General features: G+C 42.2%; 1 protein-coding gene across 1 annotated transcript in view; it reads right to left on the bottom strand.

The window, feature by feature from the left end:
- kcna4 (potassium voltage-gated channel, shaker-related subfamily, member 4) overlaps positions 1-15,752 on the bottom strand; it is a 47,815-nt gene extending 32,063 nt beyond the window's left edge. The window contains exons 1-2 of the mRNA XM_019886536.1: positions 14,577-15,752; positions 10,830-14,383 (exon numbers count right to left, since the gene is read on the bottom strand). Coding sequence (XP_019742095.1) covers positions 11,846-13,933 — 2,088 coding nt within the window. The 5' untranslated portion in view covers positions 13,934-14,383; positions 14,577-15,752 and the 3' untranslated portion in view covers positions 10,830-11,845. The remainder of the gene's footprint in view (positions 1-10,829; positions 14,384-14,576) is intronic.
- Positions 15,753-19,261: the final 3,509 nt, after the last annotated feature.

The raw sequence follows: 19,261 nt of genomic DNA, 5'->3' as shown, positions 1-19,261 counted from the left end.
CCAGCGAACTCTGCAGTAGGATGGTGGCAATTCTTTTTGAACAACAGCAACAAGGTCCCCTTCCTGGATACTCTCTCCGGACTTTCGACTATTCCCTACTGACTTTTGACTCTGCCAAACTTTGGATCCTCAAAGAACAATTTCCAAAGGGGACATTTTGAAAAGGACACTTTATTCTCATTTTGTTATATTAGTTATTGGACCCGTAGGATTTGCGCAAAGCTTGTAAATGGTTTGCATATTTGGTCAACAGTCAACGTTCACATTATTGCAGGTTTAAAACTGTGTCACTGTGTTATTGCTTCAACTCACCGGTCTTTAGGAACCTAGCAATGATGTGTACAAACTCTGAAGTGGGTTGCATTTCTTTAATAAACCCACCCTGATAAAATTTGGGCTACTGCAACGCTCTAAGGCAGGGGTGTCAAACTCGCTTTTGTCGCGGGCCACACTGTAGTTACGGTTTCCCTTGGAGGGCCATGATGAATTTTGGGAAACCGTTAAAATGTTGAATCCCCTCCACAGAGTACTTACACAGCACACAACAAATTGATGAATAACTATTTTTAAAATCAGAAATCAAGAATAATGACTGTTATTGCGGATTACATTTGACAACTTGCAATTTGGGTTCAGACTTCAGCAAGCATCATGGAACTTGACATGATTGATTTGCTTTCGCGGGCCACATAAAATGATGTGGCGGGCCAGATCTGGCCCGCGGGCCTTGACTTTGACACATGTGCTCTAAGGAGTCAAAAGTCCTTGCAGGTCAGACCATCTTTAAGTACTGTATAGGGGAGAGATTACTGAAGCAATTGTTTTACGCAATTAAATTGTCTAGATTTTCTTTTTCATGAAAAAAAAAAAAAAAACTTCAGCACTGTTATACTTGCCTTGGCAACGATTGGGTGCAAAACTGCTTCGTTTTGTAAGACTTTGTATCTGTTTATATTCATGCAGCCATAACAAAGCTGTAATATCGAATTGGTCCGCAGTGTCTGTGTGCGACAGTGTAACCAATCCAGCTTTTAACTATGCGTACTGACATAAATGTATTATTTATGCATTGCGGCATTCGTCTTGGATATTCTCTTGACATTGATGAAAACATCTCAACAACAATTTAGAATTCGAACCATAGGTTTTGGAACCCCGTGCATTGTACCATCGAAGCATTTAAGCAGATGATCTCTCTGTGGATAAGGATTGGGCAATACGACACCCAGGCATAGGTTTTGTTCGCAGCGCAATGTACAGGTCTAGGAAGTAACGTAATAAAGCCAAGGATATTGTCAGATTAAAGCAGCCAATTGGAAAGAGGGGACACGGAAGAGGAGAAGTGACTCAGGTTGCTCGCCTTCAATAGAGTGCCATTGCATAACCACTACTCAATCGCTGCAAGATGGGTTAAATTTACACGGAGCTTGTAATCCCCAGCGTGCTTTAATAACTGCCCTTGTCACAATGAGCTTTGAGCATTGCGTTCACGTTGGTAATGGGAGGTGACAAATAATGATTATTAAAAAGTTACGCCGGCGCAGTCAAGGGGCATTTTATGATATTTTTGCCATTTACACTGGGAATTGATTTTGAGAGTCCAAATAAAACAAAGATATATCACTGCTCTTTTATTTTCCCCTTCCCGTATAGAAAATCATTTGAATTTCTTTTGTCATAAAAGCAATTTACTGAGACAGCAAGAGCATTTCAAGACCACGCTAAGCAGTTCATTATCGGCACATATAACAAAGGAATAGTATGAAATTGTCTGCAGTAAACATTCTGTTAAAATACATTGTCTGTCCTCAATGGTCCACTGTGTGGCCCCTCCCTCTGCTGGTACCTTTCCCATAATTCAGTGTGGGTTGGGCGTCTCCCCAATCATTGCACCTGTCTCACCTAAACACCTGCCAGTCTTCACCTCGTCACCCAGCCTCACTCCTTGCAGCATAAAGGCCAGTCTGAAGAACCACCCATTGCCAGTTTGTCAGCTAGCTTACAGCCGTACTCACTGCTGCCTAACTCTTACGTTCAAGCCTTCCTGTACACCTTGATTTGGTTCCTTTGACTGCTTTCGGTTCCTGACTACTCAAGCAGTCCCTCTTCCTGGCATGAATCAAATTCTGAGTTCATTGCGTCTGCCTGTCGGTCCTGCGCTCATTTTAAGCTAAGCCTAACACTTTACCTTCATTGTCAATTCAATGTTGCGTTTCAATTGAAGGTGTTTGCGAGTCGCTGTGGTGTCTGCTACTGAACGGCACCGGGTTAAATCAACATATACAGGAAGTGCTATGACAAAAAAAAAAAAAGTGGAAATTGGTCACTGTCTCTCTTCAGTGATCAATGTACAAGCTGAGGACTAGATTCACTATAAGATGATTAAAGACGTAATATGATGTTTTGCTGTATGCAGGACTCACACTCAAACGTATCCACACTACAGTCCATCACACTGAGGGCTGTTTTTTAATTAAAATGACACTCCGTACGATGCAGCAATTGGACACCGTCGCAAACTATACCCATGGCAATAAGTATACTGCACATTATTATTAAATTCATTCTGCAGGGTCATTCACACCTGAGCGATATTCTTTTGTAAAGGCATGTTTGATACACCAAGTTGACATTTTTCCAAACTGTTTCAATTGCAAATCTGTCATGATTGAGATTTTCTTCTAATCTGCTTTTTACTGGTATTTAGACGAGATATTCACTACGCAGCAGAATCTAACATGGGGTTAAATTGAGTTAATCGCATCATGAAAAGAGAAAGCTTTGAACAAGACTTATCACAAATACTTCCATGAGGATAACAGCTGGGAATGTCCACTGGCAAAGCTTAATCAGGCCTGATTAATGTCGTAGCAAGACACTCCAATGAAACTTTCCAGCTTTGTGACATTTCTCTCTGTTTTTCGCTGTTTTCTATTCGGGTTGCTTTGGTTACCTCCGAGCAAAAAATTTGATCAGTGATCCATGTCAGCTCATCCTTGAGTAATTATGAAAACTATTCTACCATCTTCCCGGGCAATTTGAGGTTGCCAGGACTGTGTCCGATTGTTTGATTAGACTTTTCCACAAAATGGGAATCATTCATTCTTTTATGGCTCTCCAGCAGTGAAAATAAAAATACTGATCTTAACTATTAAGGTCAGCGGGCCTTTTTCACAACAGATCTGCTCACTTATGCACTCATGCTCCCAATCACAAGCAATCAAAACGCATTTTGAAAGCAATCATTTGCTGGGATGATTATTTGCTCATGTGGTCGTATTGCATCAGCCTCAGTGGCTATTTAGGGCAAATGAGACACAGTGCCAAGCACATTCAGCAAATGAGATTGTGAAAAAAAAAAATCTTCAATTGAGATGCAAAATTAGTATGCCTAATAGATTCTCGCCGTGTTTTCTTGTTTCGGAGTTAATTTTGGTGTGCATGTGTACGTGCGTGTGTCTGCCTGGCTTTGTCGTCCGACGGACAGATCTCCCTCTAAATGTTCTATTTCCACTTGTGCACTTTACATTTTCATTATTCTAATCAGCATTGAGCATATGGACCTCCGTACAGTATACAGTATGCATCTTTGATATCACCATACAGTACAAAGCATTTCACAAGCATTCACAACATGAAAGCCAATCAGTGTGAAGTGCAAATGCATTCTACTTGCTTGACAATGAACCACTTAATTAACTGCAGGAAGTTTAGGTAGTTTTTTTTCTATCTGATGTGCCATTAATACAGCGACAGCTGGATGGGATTTTGCCAGAAAAGGCACTTGAGCATGGAAACATACTCAGCCACATCAGAATTAAATTCATCTTGATTGGCCAAGCATGTCCAAAATGAGTAAGTCTGAGACCCATTGCTTGAGGTCATGAACCTCTGCATGACATCAGTGCTCCAATACTTCAAAATATACTTCAGAATGGGATTTCTGTTGTTTTTTTTTAGATGTGGGTTTCAGCCAACGATTTGCTCACCATCACAGTTTTACTTCACTCCGAAGAATATTTGATCAAGTAGAGGTCAAGTTTGTGCTTTGCTTTGTCCACACGGGTATGTTGGAACAGAAAACGTTTGTCCCCAAACTGTTTCAACAAAGTTTTGGTCAGCTGAAGAATTGAGATTCAAGGGAAATACGACCTCTAGTCCAACTCCTGATTAATTAATTGATTAAGAACTGTGTAATTGCTTCATTCACATACTGATCCCTGAGCATCAGGCACAACTGAGGATTCAATATCTCGCTAATGGAACTTTCACTTTGGGTGAATGTGGAGTCGCAATCTTTATGTGACTAAACAACAGCACCCATATACGAGCAACAACATCACCAATGAAAACAAACCAGGATTTAAGTTCCAAAAGTGACTTCCATGATAACCACGTCAGGATTTAAGTTCCAAAAGTGACTTCCATGATAACGAAAGAAAATTGTATTTGAACCACTGTTTCTCCACATAAGTCCAGGATGGTTTATTTTCATCCCGATTCATTTTCATCCGCCTTCCCTCACAGCCAACAGTCTCCTCCTTTCTCTCGATCTGTCCATGTTATCTTATTAAAAATCACGTTTGTGTCATTGAAGGATGTCATGACTGTCGCCTGCATGCTAATGTTGTAGGCCCTACGTGCCGGAAATTCTGAGTACAGCTCCCCCCACCTTCAACCATCAAAAATTTTGTGTTGGAATGCCTCTAAATAAAATCTCAGTGCAAATCAGAATAGAGAATAGAGGTCAATCTCACTACAAGGCTCAAAATAAGTGAGTCAAAATTCACATTTTGCATCTCATTTAGACACATTGAAAAGCATAACTGAAAGCGGATATATCAGGGGCATAATTCACTTAGGTCACATTCGCACGGGAAGACAGAGGTGGTAGCGAAAGCGACATGGCGCAGGAAGATGGGGAAAAGAGTGGGGGTATTTTCAGCCCAGTGTGAAACCGCTTAGGGCCCAAAACAAGGTAAAATGAACGCAGCACGAATCAGTGGAATTCACATTAATGTACCTTACCAATGTATCATTAGCCCTGCGGAGGGCTAGGTCTCTGTCGCGCATGCTTCGAACTTACGTTAGGGCCATGATAGGGTGTTGCAGACTAGACTCTTCTTGAGGTGTCTTCATTTTAGTTTGAACGCTAACAAAACTTCTTGTAGCATAAAGAATACCGTTTTTGTCTTATTCCTTGTCAGCTAGTCGAAGCTCACAATCGCATGGTCATGAACCTACTGTAATATGTCACAGGCTAAAATGTTTGCTACTTAAGTGAAGTTGTAGAAAGACTGTAAATTTTGTTTTTTTCATTAATGACTTATGTTTTTGATGCAATAAATGCTTTATTTTCTCCTTTGTGCTCATATTGGCTCTTTTAACCAAGCAAAAGTGTATTTTATCCCAATATTTGATTATTCAATAGAATATTCAGTAGGATTCTCAAATGCATAAATATTCAGTAGCTGCAGCCCTACAACTATATATTCCCATATTTTTATTGTTATGAAAGCTCATTACTACGTTGTGTGGAATAAATGATCTTAATTTTTTATGTGTCTGTGTATATATAGATACACAGAAAAACCAAACAAAAAAATCCATATGTTAGAGCTCAAGTTACACGAGTGTTTTGTAATTTTCATTATACTATATGTTAGTACGATGTTGTCAAGTCTCACATGTCCAACCTGTCATAGTGAACTTCAAAAGACATTTGTTAAGGAGTACACTGTCAGCTTACAATGAATATGAAGTTTAATAGAAAACCCCAACTTTTAGTGGGGTGAAGTAGGCAAGTCTCAAAGGTGCCTGATGCTGATATTGTAAATGTGCTTGGATGTGCTATGGTGACAGACTAAAGCCCCCAAGTGTCCCTGAGCAGGTAAATATGCATTGGCTGCAGGTATGACTTTTTTTCTCAACAGCTAAATGGGCCATTTATCAGCGGGGTCAGTGAGGACTTTTAGCCCTGGTTGTCAGCACAATTTGGCATCTCTTTTGCAAAACAAGTCATTACAGCTTCAGAAAGTCAACTGTCTCACAACACCTGAAGTTTCGATGAATAAATATTATTTCTAAACTGTGATGGTGATGATAAACGGCGGGACATTTCATGTCATATCATTCTTTGTCTACACCTGTGTTTTTCAACCCGTGTGCCGCGGCACACCGGTGTGCCGCGAGACATTGTCATGTGTGCCACGGGAAAATATCCAATTTGTATGCCTGTGCGGTCTTTCGCCCAGAAAGTAATCATGTAGTACCCACCCATACCGCTAGGGAGTAGCAACGGCTAGCCAATTGCCTTGTGTTTCGACGAGAGACAAGCGAATTTGTGACGCATGAATGCAGGACGACGGTGAAACAATAAATATGAAAGATGATAAAATCCTGTTTTCTTTGTGTTCATTTGATTCCAATTCAAGCTGTTATAACGTCATTCTTCAATGTTAAAAACGGTTATAGTAACAATATAACACGTTAATTGGTAAAATAAGCGTTGGGGGGGGTCACATTTTTAGCTAGTGGTGTGCCGCGAGATTTTTTTCAATGAAAGAAGTGTGCCTTGGCTCAAAAAAGTTTGAAAAACACTGGTCTACACCACTTCTCTTCATTAAGGTCACAGGTGAGATGGATCCTATCCCAGCTGACTTCGGGCAGTGGGGGTTTCACACCCTGGACTGGGCACCAGCCACACTGCTAAATGTGGAATGTCACATGAACAAACCCCGTAAACCATGATCATTGACTTCTTATGTCTGCTACAATAACTACTAAGACAATGTGTTCATAACATGACTGTTTGAGGCCAAATTTGCCCAAAAAATGCTTATGGCTGATGTCTTTGGACAAATGTGAAATACATGTATATCAACACCTAAACATGAAGTAATCCTTAATGTTGGCTATTGTCATCTTTGGTTGCTCATTGTGGAGGTTTAAAGTTCCCACGAGTGTTATGTCACGGTCCCCTTCACCACTCACCTGGGTGAGGAGGAAGTGCTTTTGTACTTTTTGCTGAATGCAAACTGGTAAGTAGGCTGCGCATTTACCAGATTGGAGAGTGCATTTGAACAAACAGCCATTTGCACTCACATTCACAGCTATAGGCAATGAATCACATCACGCAAGCTGCTTACCCTTTGCCTGTGTTGGACGTGGTCTGTGCAGGCTGAAAGTTTAGATCGACTTTCTGCCATTAAATTGGCACTCCGCCTGGCGCATCTCCAAGACACTCCTTCTGCTGCATTGGCCACAGCTAGCCAAATTGGCAAGTGCGCAGCAACCCTTGCACCCATACGAAAATCAAGATCCATCAACATTGGCACCATCGTGTAGGTGCTTTGTCAGTGGAAATAGAGCCCCAAGTACTCTAGTTTTGTAACTGCCATAAATCGAGCACAGCACACAATGTATTTCTGGGCAGGGGTGAGTTGGACCCATAATTGGCAATTTTACAGGTGAGCGTGGGCCAGCAGACATGCGAGATGGAGGGCTGCACCGCTGTGAGAGTGGTCACAGCCGAATTCAATCATGGACAATGAAAGCCAATCATTGCCTTTAAATGTGGCGAGTCTTGACATGTGCCGTGAAGTGGGCACTTTGAGAGTGCCCGCCTACCCCAATCGTTGGTGTACCACCCCCATAGCTCTGCCACCCAGTGTAATGATTTAAGAAATACAACACACTGATTGAGAGAGTTTGATGCCTACTGTTCACATATTTACAAGGTCATGGCCTCACTATACAGGAACACCCTGGTTGGTGGAAGCTGGTCTGCCAAATAGGCAAACATGTCAGGGTCACAAACCTTGTGTTCATCCGTAAAAAAGAATACACCGGAATTTGCATCATGGTCCAAGTGGAAGTGTTAAATCTAGTGACTGTAGTTTATTATAAGAAATATGACTATGAGTAAGCACAACATCAAATCCACTGGCTGCGAAAACAGATATAAAGGCAGCGGTGACATAAATTGACATATTTCTGCTCTGGTTCTTATTTCAAATTGAGCCTTTGTTATTCTGTATGTTTAACAACTTTATTGAACTACTTTATTCTGATAACTCTGTAAAAGATCATTTGACTGAACAGCTTCCAAACAGGCAGTCAAGAAAAAATCTTTCATTGTTGTGCAAGTCTTTGAAAGCTTTATACTGAACAAAACATGAAAACTGCAGAGTTTCTTTTTTTACGGCGGCAGAATAAATGTCATGTAATGGTTATAGGACAATAAACCACCAGGGACTCTTGCGCTCCATAATGACTACGATTAACTAAAATCACTACATGTGTTAATACCATAGCATCAATCATTTTGTTTTATAGCTATTCATCAATAACCATCTATTTTAATTAAATATCACCATTTTTTCACTTCTTAGTGCGGACACAACTAAGATGAAGTTTTGAACATTATTCATAAAAGTATATTTCTACAGAATGCCATGAATACATACGCCTATTAACCATTTAATATTGAGTTCAACAACTAACAGAGAATTTATTCACTGCTGATCATTTTGACTGGGAAAGACTATTAACTGAGTAATAGTGATGATCAACTCATTTTTTTTAACATTACCTTGTATGGCATTAAAAGGGACACACAAACTTTCTGGCCGCATTGGGTGTCCTTTGACGGCCATGGGAAAACTTCTGAGAAATAAGCATAAATAACTCAGTTTGCAACATGGCCGGGCCATATGGTCCAAATCTGCACTACAAACACTGTCCGTGCATGTGACACTATCAAAACCATTCAGCTTTGTTCTGTGGCTCGAGATGATACAGGCTCTTTTCACACTCGGCTCAGCAGCGCAGCACTAAGAATATGCCTGACCCACACAGTTTGCTTGAAAAATGTTTTGGATTGTGCCTCTTGCCATAAGCCACATTACGTAAGTCCGAAGTGTGAGGCACAAAGTGAAGATGGCCATGTGCCAGGCTGGGGCTGTCCCTGTGTTTGGTTCAGAGTGAAAATATCGTGTATTAATAGTTCCTGCGAGAATATATACACGCGGTGCAAAAAAGTAATTACATTCTGCTGCAGTGATTATGAGTTGATGAGAGCTGGCTGGGTGAGTGACAAGGTGCAGTGTTTGGGTGCTTGTGTTGCACTCGTAATCTTTTATGACTATAAATGCTGATGTGCTGCAGGGATCGGTCAAGATACATATTGGGTTTGACTTTGGTTTTCAAATTTTTAAGCCAATCGTTTTCGACATTCAATGCAGATGCATGTGACATTAAAAAGTGGCTCATGTCTTCACTTATAAACTGGTCTACATAATATTGCATTAAGGTGGTTTCGTGGCATCCTGCACGTTTCGGATATTTCCCTCCTGTAACACACCTGATTCAAATGATCAGGCTCTTTTTGAGACTTTTGCTTAATTCGTATTCCACGGAAGCAATATTAATCAGAAGACTGTTTTTAGACCAGTGGGGGAGCATAGAACACAGTGTAAAAAAAAAATAAAAAATAGAAAAAATTATTTGACTTCCCCTTTAAGCTCAGTGGTGCTTTGGGCTGGTTACAGTGAAAAGTCATTCAAACGTGCAGTTTAAGATACACCTTGTGACGGTCAACCAAAGCTCCACATTTTTAATGAGGTGTAAGCACCTACCCTTGCCTAGTATAACTTTACAGTGCTCATCTTTGCATTTAATTGGTCATGTTACTGCACCGACAGATTCTCCCTGATCTGTCATTTTTTTTTAATGACTTTTGACCTAAATGAATTCGATGTTTCTGATTATCTATTTTTCTTGCATTGTTATTTTTTTCAAATTGATCATCACCTTTCTTCCTTGCTTGTCTGGGCGAAAACATGACGTGTTTGCCCATTCCAAATTCACTTTTATTCACAGAATGTGTTTCTTTTTTATAATCCTGTATCGTGGCCAATCCAAAATTTGTGCAATTATCATGTTCTTGACTAGGATCTTAACACATAAATAAAACTGCCAATTGGATGGATTACTATCTTGCTTATATAGTGTGCACCAATACAGCTCGTCAACAATTATGAGAAACATAAGCCATGACTTTCAACATAGTTATGCATTGTTACATTGTTAAAACAAATATGAGCATGAACAAAAAGGTTGTTTACTTTTGTATTGAATGTGACCATTTTGAGCATTGGAAGCTACGACGTGCCTTACTCAAGTTCATCCATTTTGATGTAACAAAAAAATTCATTACATAGCCTTACTCAAGTTCATCCATTTTGATGTAACAAAATATGTAATGAATATGCCAACAGAATTCAGAGGGCAACTTGTCATGTGTGTGTTGAAAAGAAAAAGTTTGTGAGAAAATATATTTGGTATTTGCTTGCTTGTCATATTTTATGTTCAAGGTTAACACGCTTCTACCTCATCTGATATGGAACATCAGCCGCTGGTCAGTCATGATTTTAGGAAATATTTCTGCAGGTCAGACACCAGAAAGGAGATGTAGCTGTTTCAACTCACTTTTAAAACACCTCATGACCCTTGTCAGGTGATACACCAGTTATTTTAGAACAAAAGTTTTGTTTAGTTTTTTTTAGTAATGAAATTTATTTGAAATCATATTAGATCTAAAAAAACAGGAAAGACAATCAAGAATGAGAGTGCATATTTAATTTTGCAAATACCTAGTATCTTTTTAGCAAATGTATTGTGTTTTATTTCATGTCATTCAAGCATTAAATTTGATGAAAAATATGTGTGTTGCAACTGGTACTCTTATAAATCAGTGTAAATATTTGGCTGCGCATCATCATCATCATAATTAATGTAGTGAGCAGGGGAAACACCAGGCTACATACCTTGGAAGACGTCCACATCCAGATGAGATAGTAATAGTCCTCTTGAGAAAAAAAAAAATGTGCACCAAGTCCAGCGAACGTGGGGAAGTTGCTCACAACTCCCTCACAAGGAGTTTCCTCGATGGAGTCTTTTTTTTTTTTTTTTTGCTTCAATGTTCCATTTGTGTCCGCGTAAAGGGATATTATCATTTGGAGGTGACTTCCAGTAAATGTATTTGGGGAGACTGACGTCATGTGCTGAGGCCTGTTCATTAAAAACATGGAGGGACAAGTCCTTCCTCCTGCTGTGTTTAAATGTGGTGATTCCTGTGCTTAGCTCTCAGAGTGGGTGCACATGTACAACACAACATGATTTCTAGCCCTGGTTTATGTGAAGATTGCTAAATGCACTGCCATTTCAATGAGCTGCACGTCATATAAGTATCGGAGCTTGAGGAGAGTAAATCAACTTTTACGCTGAATTTTTATGACATTTCAATTAGGGTAGGTGGTCATTTTCATTGGTGTGGATTAAGAATATTTTCACCTCGTTTTAAGCAGTCTATGTTAATGTTCTTCAATGATAGAAGGATGTCTGCCAGCCTACACTCTTTGCCCCTAAAACATGTCAATCCAGCACAAACTCCTCTTGAGTGCAAAACAAAAGAAGGCTTTACTGCATAAGAGCAAATTGGCTATCAATACTCTTCCTGCTATTGACAGATGAAACTCATAAAGTGCGAGTGCAGAGCTTCTTTTCTATAATTATATGTGTAATTTGGAAGCCAGCTAGAGTTCGAAAAATGAATTTGGCATAAATTGGTCCAAATGTTATTTGGAAGATGTACATGGAACTATCGCGTCACCTGGTAACCATGGCGACCTCCCCGTGTTTGTGGAGCAGAGGAAGAGGGCGGAGGGTTGGGGGGCTTCATGGCCCGTGCGTAAAACTTGTTTGGGTGGCTAACAATATAGATGTCGGGTATATTTGTATTTTCTCCGGGAACAGGAAAAGAAAATTAAAAAAATATTTGTAATCACACGTCAGTCTGAATGGATTTTGAATTCGTGCTGTTCCTTCTGCTGATGTCTGTGCCGTTCCCCTTACTGGGGCTTTTGTCCAGGCCGCACAGAGACTCCGTCACCCCTTCTTCCATCTCCATATACTCCGCTTTGTCCCCCAGCGAGGAGCCGGAGGGCGAGCCTTTAAATTTGCGCAAAAAGTCCGGGAAGTAGGGGCATCCTGGCGGCATGCTCTCAACCACCGGTTGCGCTTGGTCCTCGTTGTTGTCGGTCTCTCGGTGGTAAAAATAGTTGAAGTTAGACACGATGACCGGCACCGGTAGCGCGATGGTTAACACGCCCGCGATTGCGCACAGGGAGCCTACTATCTTGCCACCCACGGTGATGGGCTTCATGTCCCCGTAGCCCACCGTGGTCATAGTCACCACGGCCCACCAGAAGGCGTCCGGGATGCTGGTAAACTGCGAAGTGGGCTCGTCCGCCTCGGCGAAGTAAACTGCGCTCGAGAAGAGGATGACGCCGATGACGAGGAAGAATATGAGCAGGGCCAGCTCCCTCATGCTGGCACGCAGAGTGTGGCCCAGGATCTGGAGCCCCTTAGAGTGTCTGGACAGCTTGAAGATGCGGAAGACCCTGACTAGGCGGATTATTCTCAGTATGGCGAAGCTCATCGCCTGTTGCCCGTTGCCTTGGTGCTGCGCCAAGTCAGTGCCCAGGGTTATGAAGTAAGGCAAAATGGAAACAATGTCAATTGAGTTCATGATGTTTTTAAAGAACGCCGTTTTGCTGGGACTCGCAAAGAAGCGGACTATAATCTCAAAGGAGAACCAAATAATGCACACTGTCTCCACGATGAAAAAGGGGTCGTTGAAGGGGGTAAATCCGTGGTCCGGCTGCGTGGAATTGTGTCTGGCCTGCAAGTATTCTTTGTCATCCCTGAACTCGGGCAGCGTCTCGAGACAGAAAATGACGATCGAGATGACAATAACCAGCACGGACACCACTGCGATGCCCCTGGCCGGACTGGAGCTCTCCGGATATTCGAATAGCAACCAAATTTGGCGCTTGAACTCGTCCTCCGGGAGAGGCTTCTCCTCTTCCTTGACAAAACCCTCATCCTCTCGAAACTTGAGGATCGCCTCCTCTCCAAGTTCATAAAATTTTACCTCCTCGGAGAAGATGTCAAACGGGACGTTGGCGGGTCTTTTCAAGCGTCCCCCAGACTGGTAATAGTACAGAATAGCGTCAAAACTCGGCCGGTTCCGATCGAAGAAGTATTCGTTCCTCAGCGGGTCAAAGTACCGGATGCGCTTGTCGGGGTCCCCCAGGAGAGTGTCGGGGAACTGAGTGAGAGTCTTGAGCTGAGTTTCAAACTTGAGGCCCGACACGTTGATGACAACTCTCTCGCAGCAGCCCAACTCGTTGTAAACATTCGCATATCCGGACTGAGGGCGTCTGTCAGTGATCGAAACGGTTTCGTCGTCGTCATCATCATCATCATCCATGTTGCACAGAAAACTGGACCTCTTGATTCCGCGCTCCTCCTCCTCCTCCTCACGCTCGTCCTCCTCCTCTTCCTCGGCACCCTCTTCCTCTTCGATCATGATGTCCTCCTCGGAGCCGAGCAGCGCCAGTTCGGAGTGGCGCAGGTCCCCGCCGAGAGTGGTCCGGCTGCGTCTCCACCGTCCGACGCCGCGTTGCTTTTTGCGCTCTCTGAGGAGTCTCTGCTTCTCGGGATCCTGAGAGGACAAGGAGGAGGTGGAGGAGGAGGAGGAGGAGGAGGGGCGCGAGGCGGTACCGCCGCTGTTGATGTTGGCGTTAGAGGAGGCGCTGCGAGACGGATGCTGGCGGTTGTTAAGGAGATGCGCGCCCGAGGAAGCGGAGGTGGTTGTGGTGGTGGATGAGGAGGTGGACCCCCCAGAGCAGACACCTCCCCCATCCGCTCCGGATCCGCTCTCGACTGCCACAGCCGCTGCAGCCGCTCTGGACTGGGCCGCCTGGCGCTCCCTTTCTCGCTCCCGCTCCCGGGCGCGGGCTTGGGCATATCCGTACGGCAGGTGGCTGTTGCACCCGCCGTCCGCACCCACCATTGCAAACTCCATTTTAACTCAGAAGGTTCCGTCCTTGAGCGAAAAAAAATGCTGGAAGGAGGCCAGAGGGTAGAAGAAGTTGTAGCTGGGATGAACCACTCAGCCTTGGATCGAAATAGTCCACTCAGTTAAACCCATACTGCGTGTGCGCTCATTAATGATAACTAATAATCTTTTGACACAGGCCCCCAGGATTTTATGGCATAATTTTCCCAGCAAAGGTGAAGGCCGTGGGGGGCCCGGCCTGTTACGCACACGCATGCAGAAGCCTTGATGTGGTCAGCATCGTGAGTCACACGCAGTATCTTTTGTGGTCACCATCAGGTGGTTAATTCCACAACATGCGTCTTTCGATCCTGCTTGCCGTGGTTACTACCGGTTGCCATTTTATGAGAGACATTAAAAAAATGGGATCCTTGCTGTTATATTATGGTTCCGGTGACTTATATCCTGTGATGTGGTCTGCAGTTGCAAGAAAATAACACAAAACGAATCGTTAGTTGAACAGTTCAGCCCACTATATGCATAATGTGCAGTGGAGAAACTTCATTTTGTTGTATTATTATTATTATCGGGGTGAAGGTATTGATCAATCAATGCTGCGCGCATTTTTTCTCATTGCTGCTTATTTGTAGCTCGTAGCATGTATACTTACATGTTAAAATGGACCAAACACCTCCCAGACGTATCAGCCGGCGGCGACGAGTGTGCTATAGTGAAGATGCACTTCCAAATTTCCGCGTCAGTTTTAGATGCAAAATGACCAATGCCTTGTCGAAGCCAAGCTGCGACCACCTCATTCCCTACATCCATGCGATCTCTGACGCACTCTGAGAAGGGCACTTTTTTGCTGCGTGTCGACGTCTCAATTCAACAGGATCTGTTGCGACTTCAGCCCACTGTGTCGGCTCCATCGCCACAACCCCTCCTCAATGCAGGCGGTGGTAAAGGTTTAAAAAGGTGTGCGAGCGGCGATATGACATCGTTAACAGCCACGCACGGCTGAGGCGAATGCATGCGAGGATGGGCAAAAGTTTACCTTCACCCCAGTGAATGCAAACGGTCCCTGCATGGCGGATTGTGAGCATCACACATCTGTCTGTCTGCAGCTGTAGCCTTACCTATCCTCCTGTATCCCTGCCGTGCGCGCGCGAATCTGAGTGCGTATGTGTGTGGTGGAGCCTCTCAGTGCGAGATAGAGGCGCTCTTGTTGCAAAGTGTGCAGGCGGTGCTCGATCCTCCCCCAGTGGATGCACTCGCTCACTGCCACCGTGCTGCAGTCTCACATCTATGAACACCCTTTGTGCTCCCTACCCAAAACCATCAATTAGACGTGTACACCACTTCATTAGGGATGAAGTGAAGTGGCAGAGGAGGAGAGATCGTGAGGTCGGCCTGGTATGTCACTTTATGACGTTTAATCCCTAGTGTGTATGTACAATAGCTGCACAACTGAGCGCTCAATTTCCCATGGGATGTATCGAGCCATCTATCTGTCTATCCATCTATTCATAGTATGCGGTTTTTCCGTTTGTTCAGCAACACGTGACTTTTCATGTTACTTGGTTGCAAAACTATGACTCCCCCAAACACACACACATATAACAATACGTAAATACATTACAAAGCAGATATTGAGCGTGAACGCTGAAAAATGCTGTCACTGATCTGAAATGTCTCAGAAGTGGATCAGTAATATTGTGCTCAGTAATATCAGTGGTGGGCCATGCACGTTGTGCCTGGGCCTTCAGTGGATATACTTACTCAACTACCTGTTCATACCACCACGATCCCATCGCAGTAATACTTGTAGAAACCATCAATACTACAACAAAATGAAATACAGCATGCAACTGTGCCACATACTCTATGTACAGCATCTGAAGCAGTTCAGAAATATTTATCTAATAACATGACGAAAATAAAAATAAAAATGTGAAGTAAAACACACTTTACTCACCAGAACTGCTGATTATTACATGCATTAATATGTGCATCATGCTACAGACATTCGAAACTGGCTGTAACAAGTTTTGTTCTGACCACCCAATCATTGGAAGGAAAAATGCTGATGTCACTGAGGGCCAGGCCCCAGCTGTCCCCGGGCAGATAAATTTGAAATCAGACAAAGAAAGAGTTTGCCAGTTTATTAAGTTACATTGGCCAGCTCTCCTAATGCTGAAGGTCATGGGCAGTTTAGATTGACATTGCAGCACACAGAGGCTGAAATCTAATTGGACAAAAAAAAAAAACAACAACAAAAAAATCCCCTCAATTTTCACATAGGCGCAATGGAAGCAATGCAGCCAAGAGAAATGCAATGAAATGAAAAGAATACAGTTAATCGTAAAACAACAAGTAATTTCACTGAACAAATGTCAGTTTAATTTAATTCAAGACTTTAAATTGTCCAATGTTGTGAATGGTCTATTAAGTATGTGCGCTGTGATTGGCTGGCGACCAGTCCAGGTTGTATCCCATCCGTCTCTCATAGCAGGGATAGGTTCTATCTTCTCTAACAAGGACAAGTAGTATATTGAAAATGGACTGATGTCATACAGAAAACATCCAGTTTCAAGGCAAAAATCGTTATTTGGACACACACAAACAATAGCAGGCTTGCCTTGATAAAAATAGTGCTTTGAGAAGAGACCATTGTTGTAAATCAAGGAAATTCAGAGAAGTATGAATACATCAACCTATAATCTAATGGTGGAATTAGTCCAACAGTGAGAAATAAAGGTGTCAAAAAGAAATTAGGAATGCATTACCTTCTTTGATGGAGAAGTGGAGGCATTATAATGGCAACACTGAAAACATGTTTTTGAATTGACTCAAATTTAACTTGTCAAGTGGTTTCACGAAATCAAAACATCTGGATTCGGTTAATTTTTTTCAGTAGACTATACTTGAACTTAAAAAAAACGATCTCATTATTTTCAGTTTATTGTAAGGATTCATCCTTAAAAGTTTGTCAGGTGAGCATCAAACCCAATACTCAGCAAAGACATCATTGTTTTCAAGACATACCATGACAATGAGGGATCGGTCTCTGAATTGAAGGTCTAAGGCAGTGGTTCTTAACCTGGGTTCGATCGAACGTTAGGGTTTGGGTGAATCAGTCTTAGGGGTTCGACAGAGCCTCTGCCATGGGGGATAAGACACACCCGACTCAACGTGTCAATTAGTTATGACACGCCTTGGCTGGTTCATTTTGTGCACAATTAAAAAACATATACTTTATACTTCTCCTAATTGTTTACTTTTTTTCTGTTTTTAATAAATGTGGGTTTTTATGTCTTGAATTTGGAAAAAAATCATATTTGTATTTTCAGTAATGAAGAGTTCGGTGAATGTGCATATGAACTGGTTCGGTTCGGTATCTCTAACAAGGTTAAGAAACACTGGTCGAAGGCATAAAGATCCAAAATAAATTTCTCATCAAATACTATCAGCGAGCCAACAACTCGCTAAACAGAAGTTTGCACAGAAATATCTCCTCAAACGTACTGTGACAGTAAATTCCTTAATTTATTGCACCTTTAGGTCTAATGTGATTGTACACAATCTGCGGGTGCATTGAGCACTGTGGTACTAAATCAGCATGTTGCCCACAATGCCTATTCCCTCTGAATGGTACAATTAATCTGACGGAAGCACTAATTTGAACGAGAACAGCTTGTCAATGCTGACTGCAAAGTCACCAGGAAATTCCCCCATTCCCCAAAAGAGCCATTCTCAGGGGAACATCTAGTTATAATCTTCCCAAAAAGGATAATTTTGTCTCCTGTGCACCCTCTTTCAACTAGAATCATGGTATTTCCATTGTATTGGATATATTGAAGGTTCCACTGGTTAGCGTGTCGGGCTCACAGTACAGAGGTGCAGGGTTCGATTCCGGCTCTGGTCTTCCTGTGTGGAGACTGTATTTATTTATCTCTCACAACTGCAGTGGTTTGTCAGACGGCAGCGATTCCTAATTAGCTGTGGTACACTATTGTGCTGTGAGAGTTCGTCAGTAGCACCACGGGAAATTATCCGACTCCATTTGTCTGAATATGATTTATTAATAACAAATATATCTTTGTTCATCAATCTATGCCGGTGGCGTATAATGGCAAGCCGAACAATAAGATGCTCTTCCATTAAATGTTAGAGGGCACAATAAAGCTCTACCTTTTGCCATTCATACAACAGAATAAGTCAATGCCTGTTGCAAGTATATTAGCTCTGTGTTCAATTAAACAGGCCCGGATTTCACACAAAGTGCGTGTGTGAGTAAATTGAGACGAGATCATAATTATTTGAGGATTCATACACTTTGTGACATTTTTGTTTGGTGATTTGCCGAAGGTTTTCCTGATTGATAAGTTTTGAAGTGAGTTCTTTTCTATTCTGCAGATCACATCAAGCTTCCACCCATCATATTGATCATGCATCTAACTTAGCACAAGGGGGGGATATAAGGCCGCTATTGCTCGTGATAGAAGGGGACAGAGTCAAAACAGCACAGGTGCGGACCATATTCGAGAACAGTCGAGCAGAACAGGTGCAACTGCTCATAAAATCTGTCTGTGTGATGCATAGGGCTGACTATAGCTAAGTTCGATTAGCAGGGACTGCTGGTATTGGGAGGGCTCCACCAAAAAATATTTCCTAGATTTTAGCGGTTCCGAGTTGTCAAGACGTTAGGTATTTATAGAATGCACCTTTGTTTTGTGGCCTCATCTTTTCTGTGCAAAAAGGCCAGTCAAGGCTTAGCAACAACGGATGTTCATAAATCAGATGAATAGACATAGGAGGTTGGTATATGGAATGTCGTATCAGACCGTATTGCTAGTTGTGACATGAATTATGCTTCCGATCATATTGTGGCTCTTTGGGGCATGAGAGACTATCATGTCTCCAACAATCAGTCTCAATTTCCGTAATTTTGTTCCATCGTATTTTTCAAACCTGTTACCCTCTGCCTTCAAGTTGTAATCATCTCAACATATATAATAGTGCAGCCCAAGGCTCGTTTGAGATCGTAAAACTCACAAATTATGAAGCATTAAATCATGAGGATGACTGCAACCATTTTGTCCCTCATCTCTTAATAATTCCCTTTGGATATTATCCATAATCTTCTATCATTTTGATTTCTGGTGAACTGGACACCTTTTGCAAGTATTAATTCTTACGTTAATGTTTAATGTCAAAGGAATTATCCAATGCATATTAATTATATCAGACCCAACATCAAGATAACATGTTAATGTTTTTGTGTGTGTGTGTGTGTGTGTGTGTGTGTGTGTGTGTGTGTGTGTGTGTGTGTGTGTGTGTGTGTGTGTGTGTGTG

The sequence above is a fragment of the Hippocampus comes genome, unplaced genomic scaffold (genome assembly GCF_001891065.2).
Source record: "Hippocampus comes isolate QL1 unplaced genomic scaffold, H_comes_QL1_v1.1 scaffold261, whole genome shotgun sequence".
Classification (NCBI taxonomy): domain Eukaryota; kingdom Metazoa; phylum Chordata; class Actinopteri; order Syngnathiformes; family Syngnathidae; genus Hippocampus; species Hippocampus comes.
Note: the sequence above shows the minus strand (reverse complement) of the source record. Positions and strands in the feature narration are given on the sequence as shown.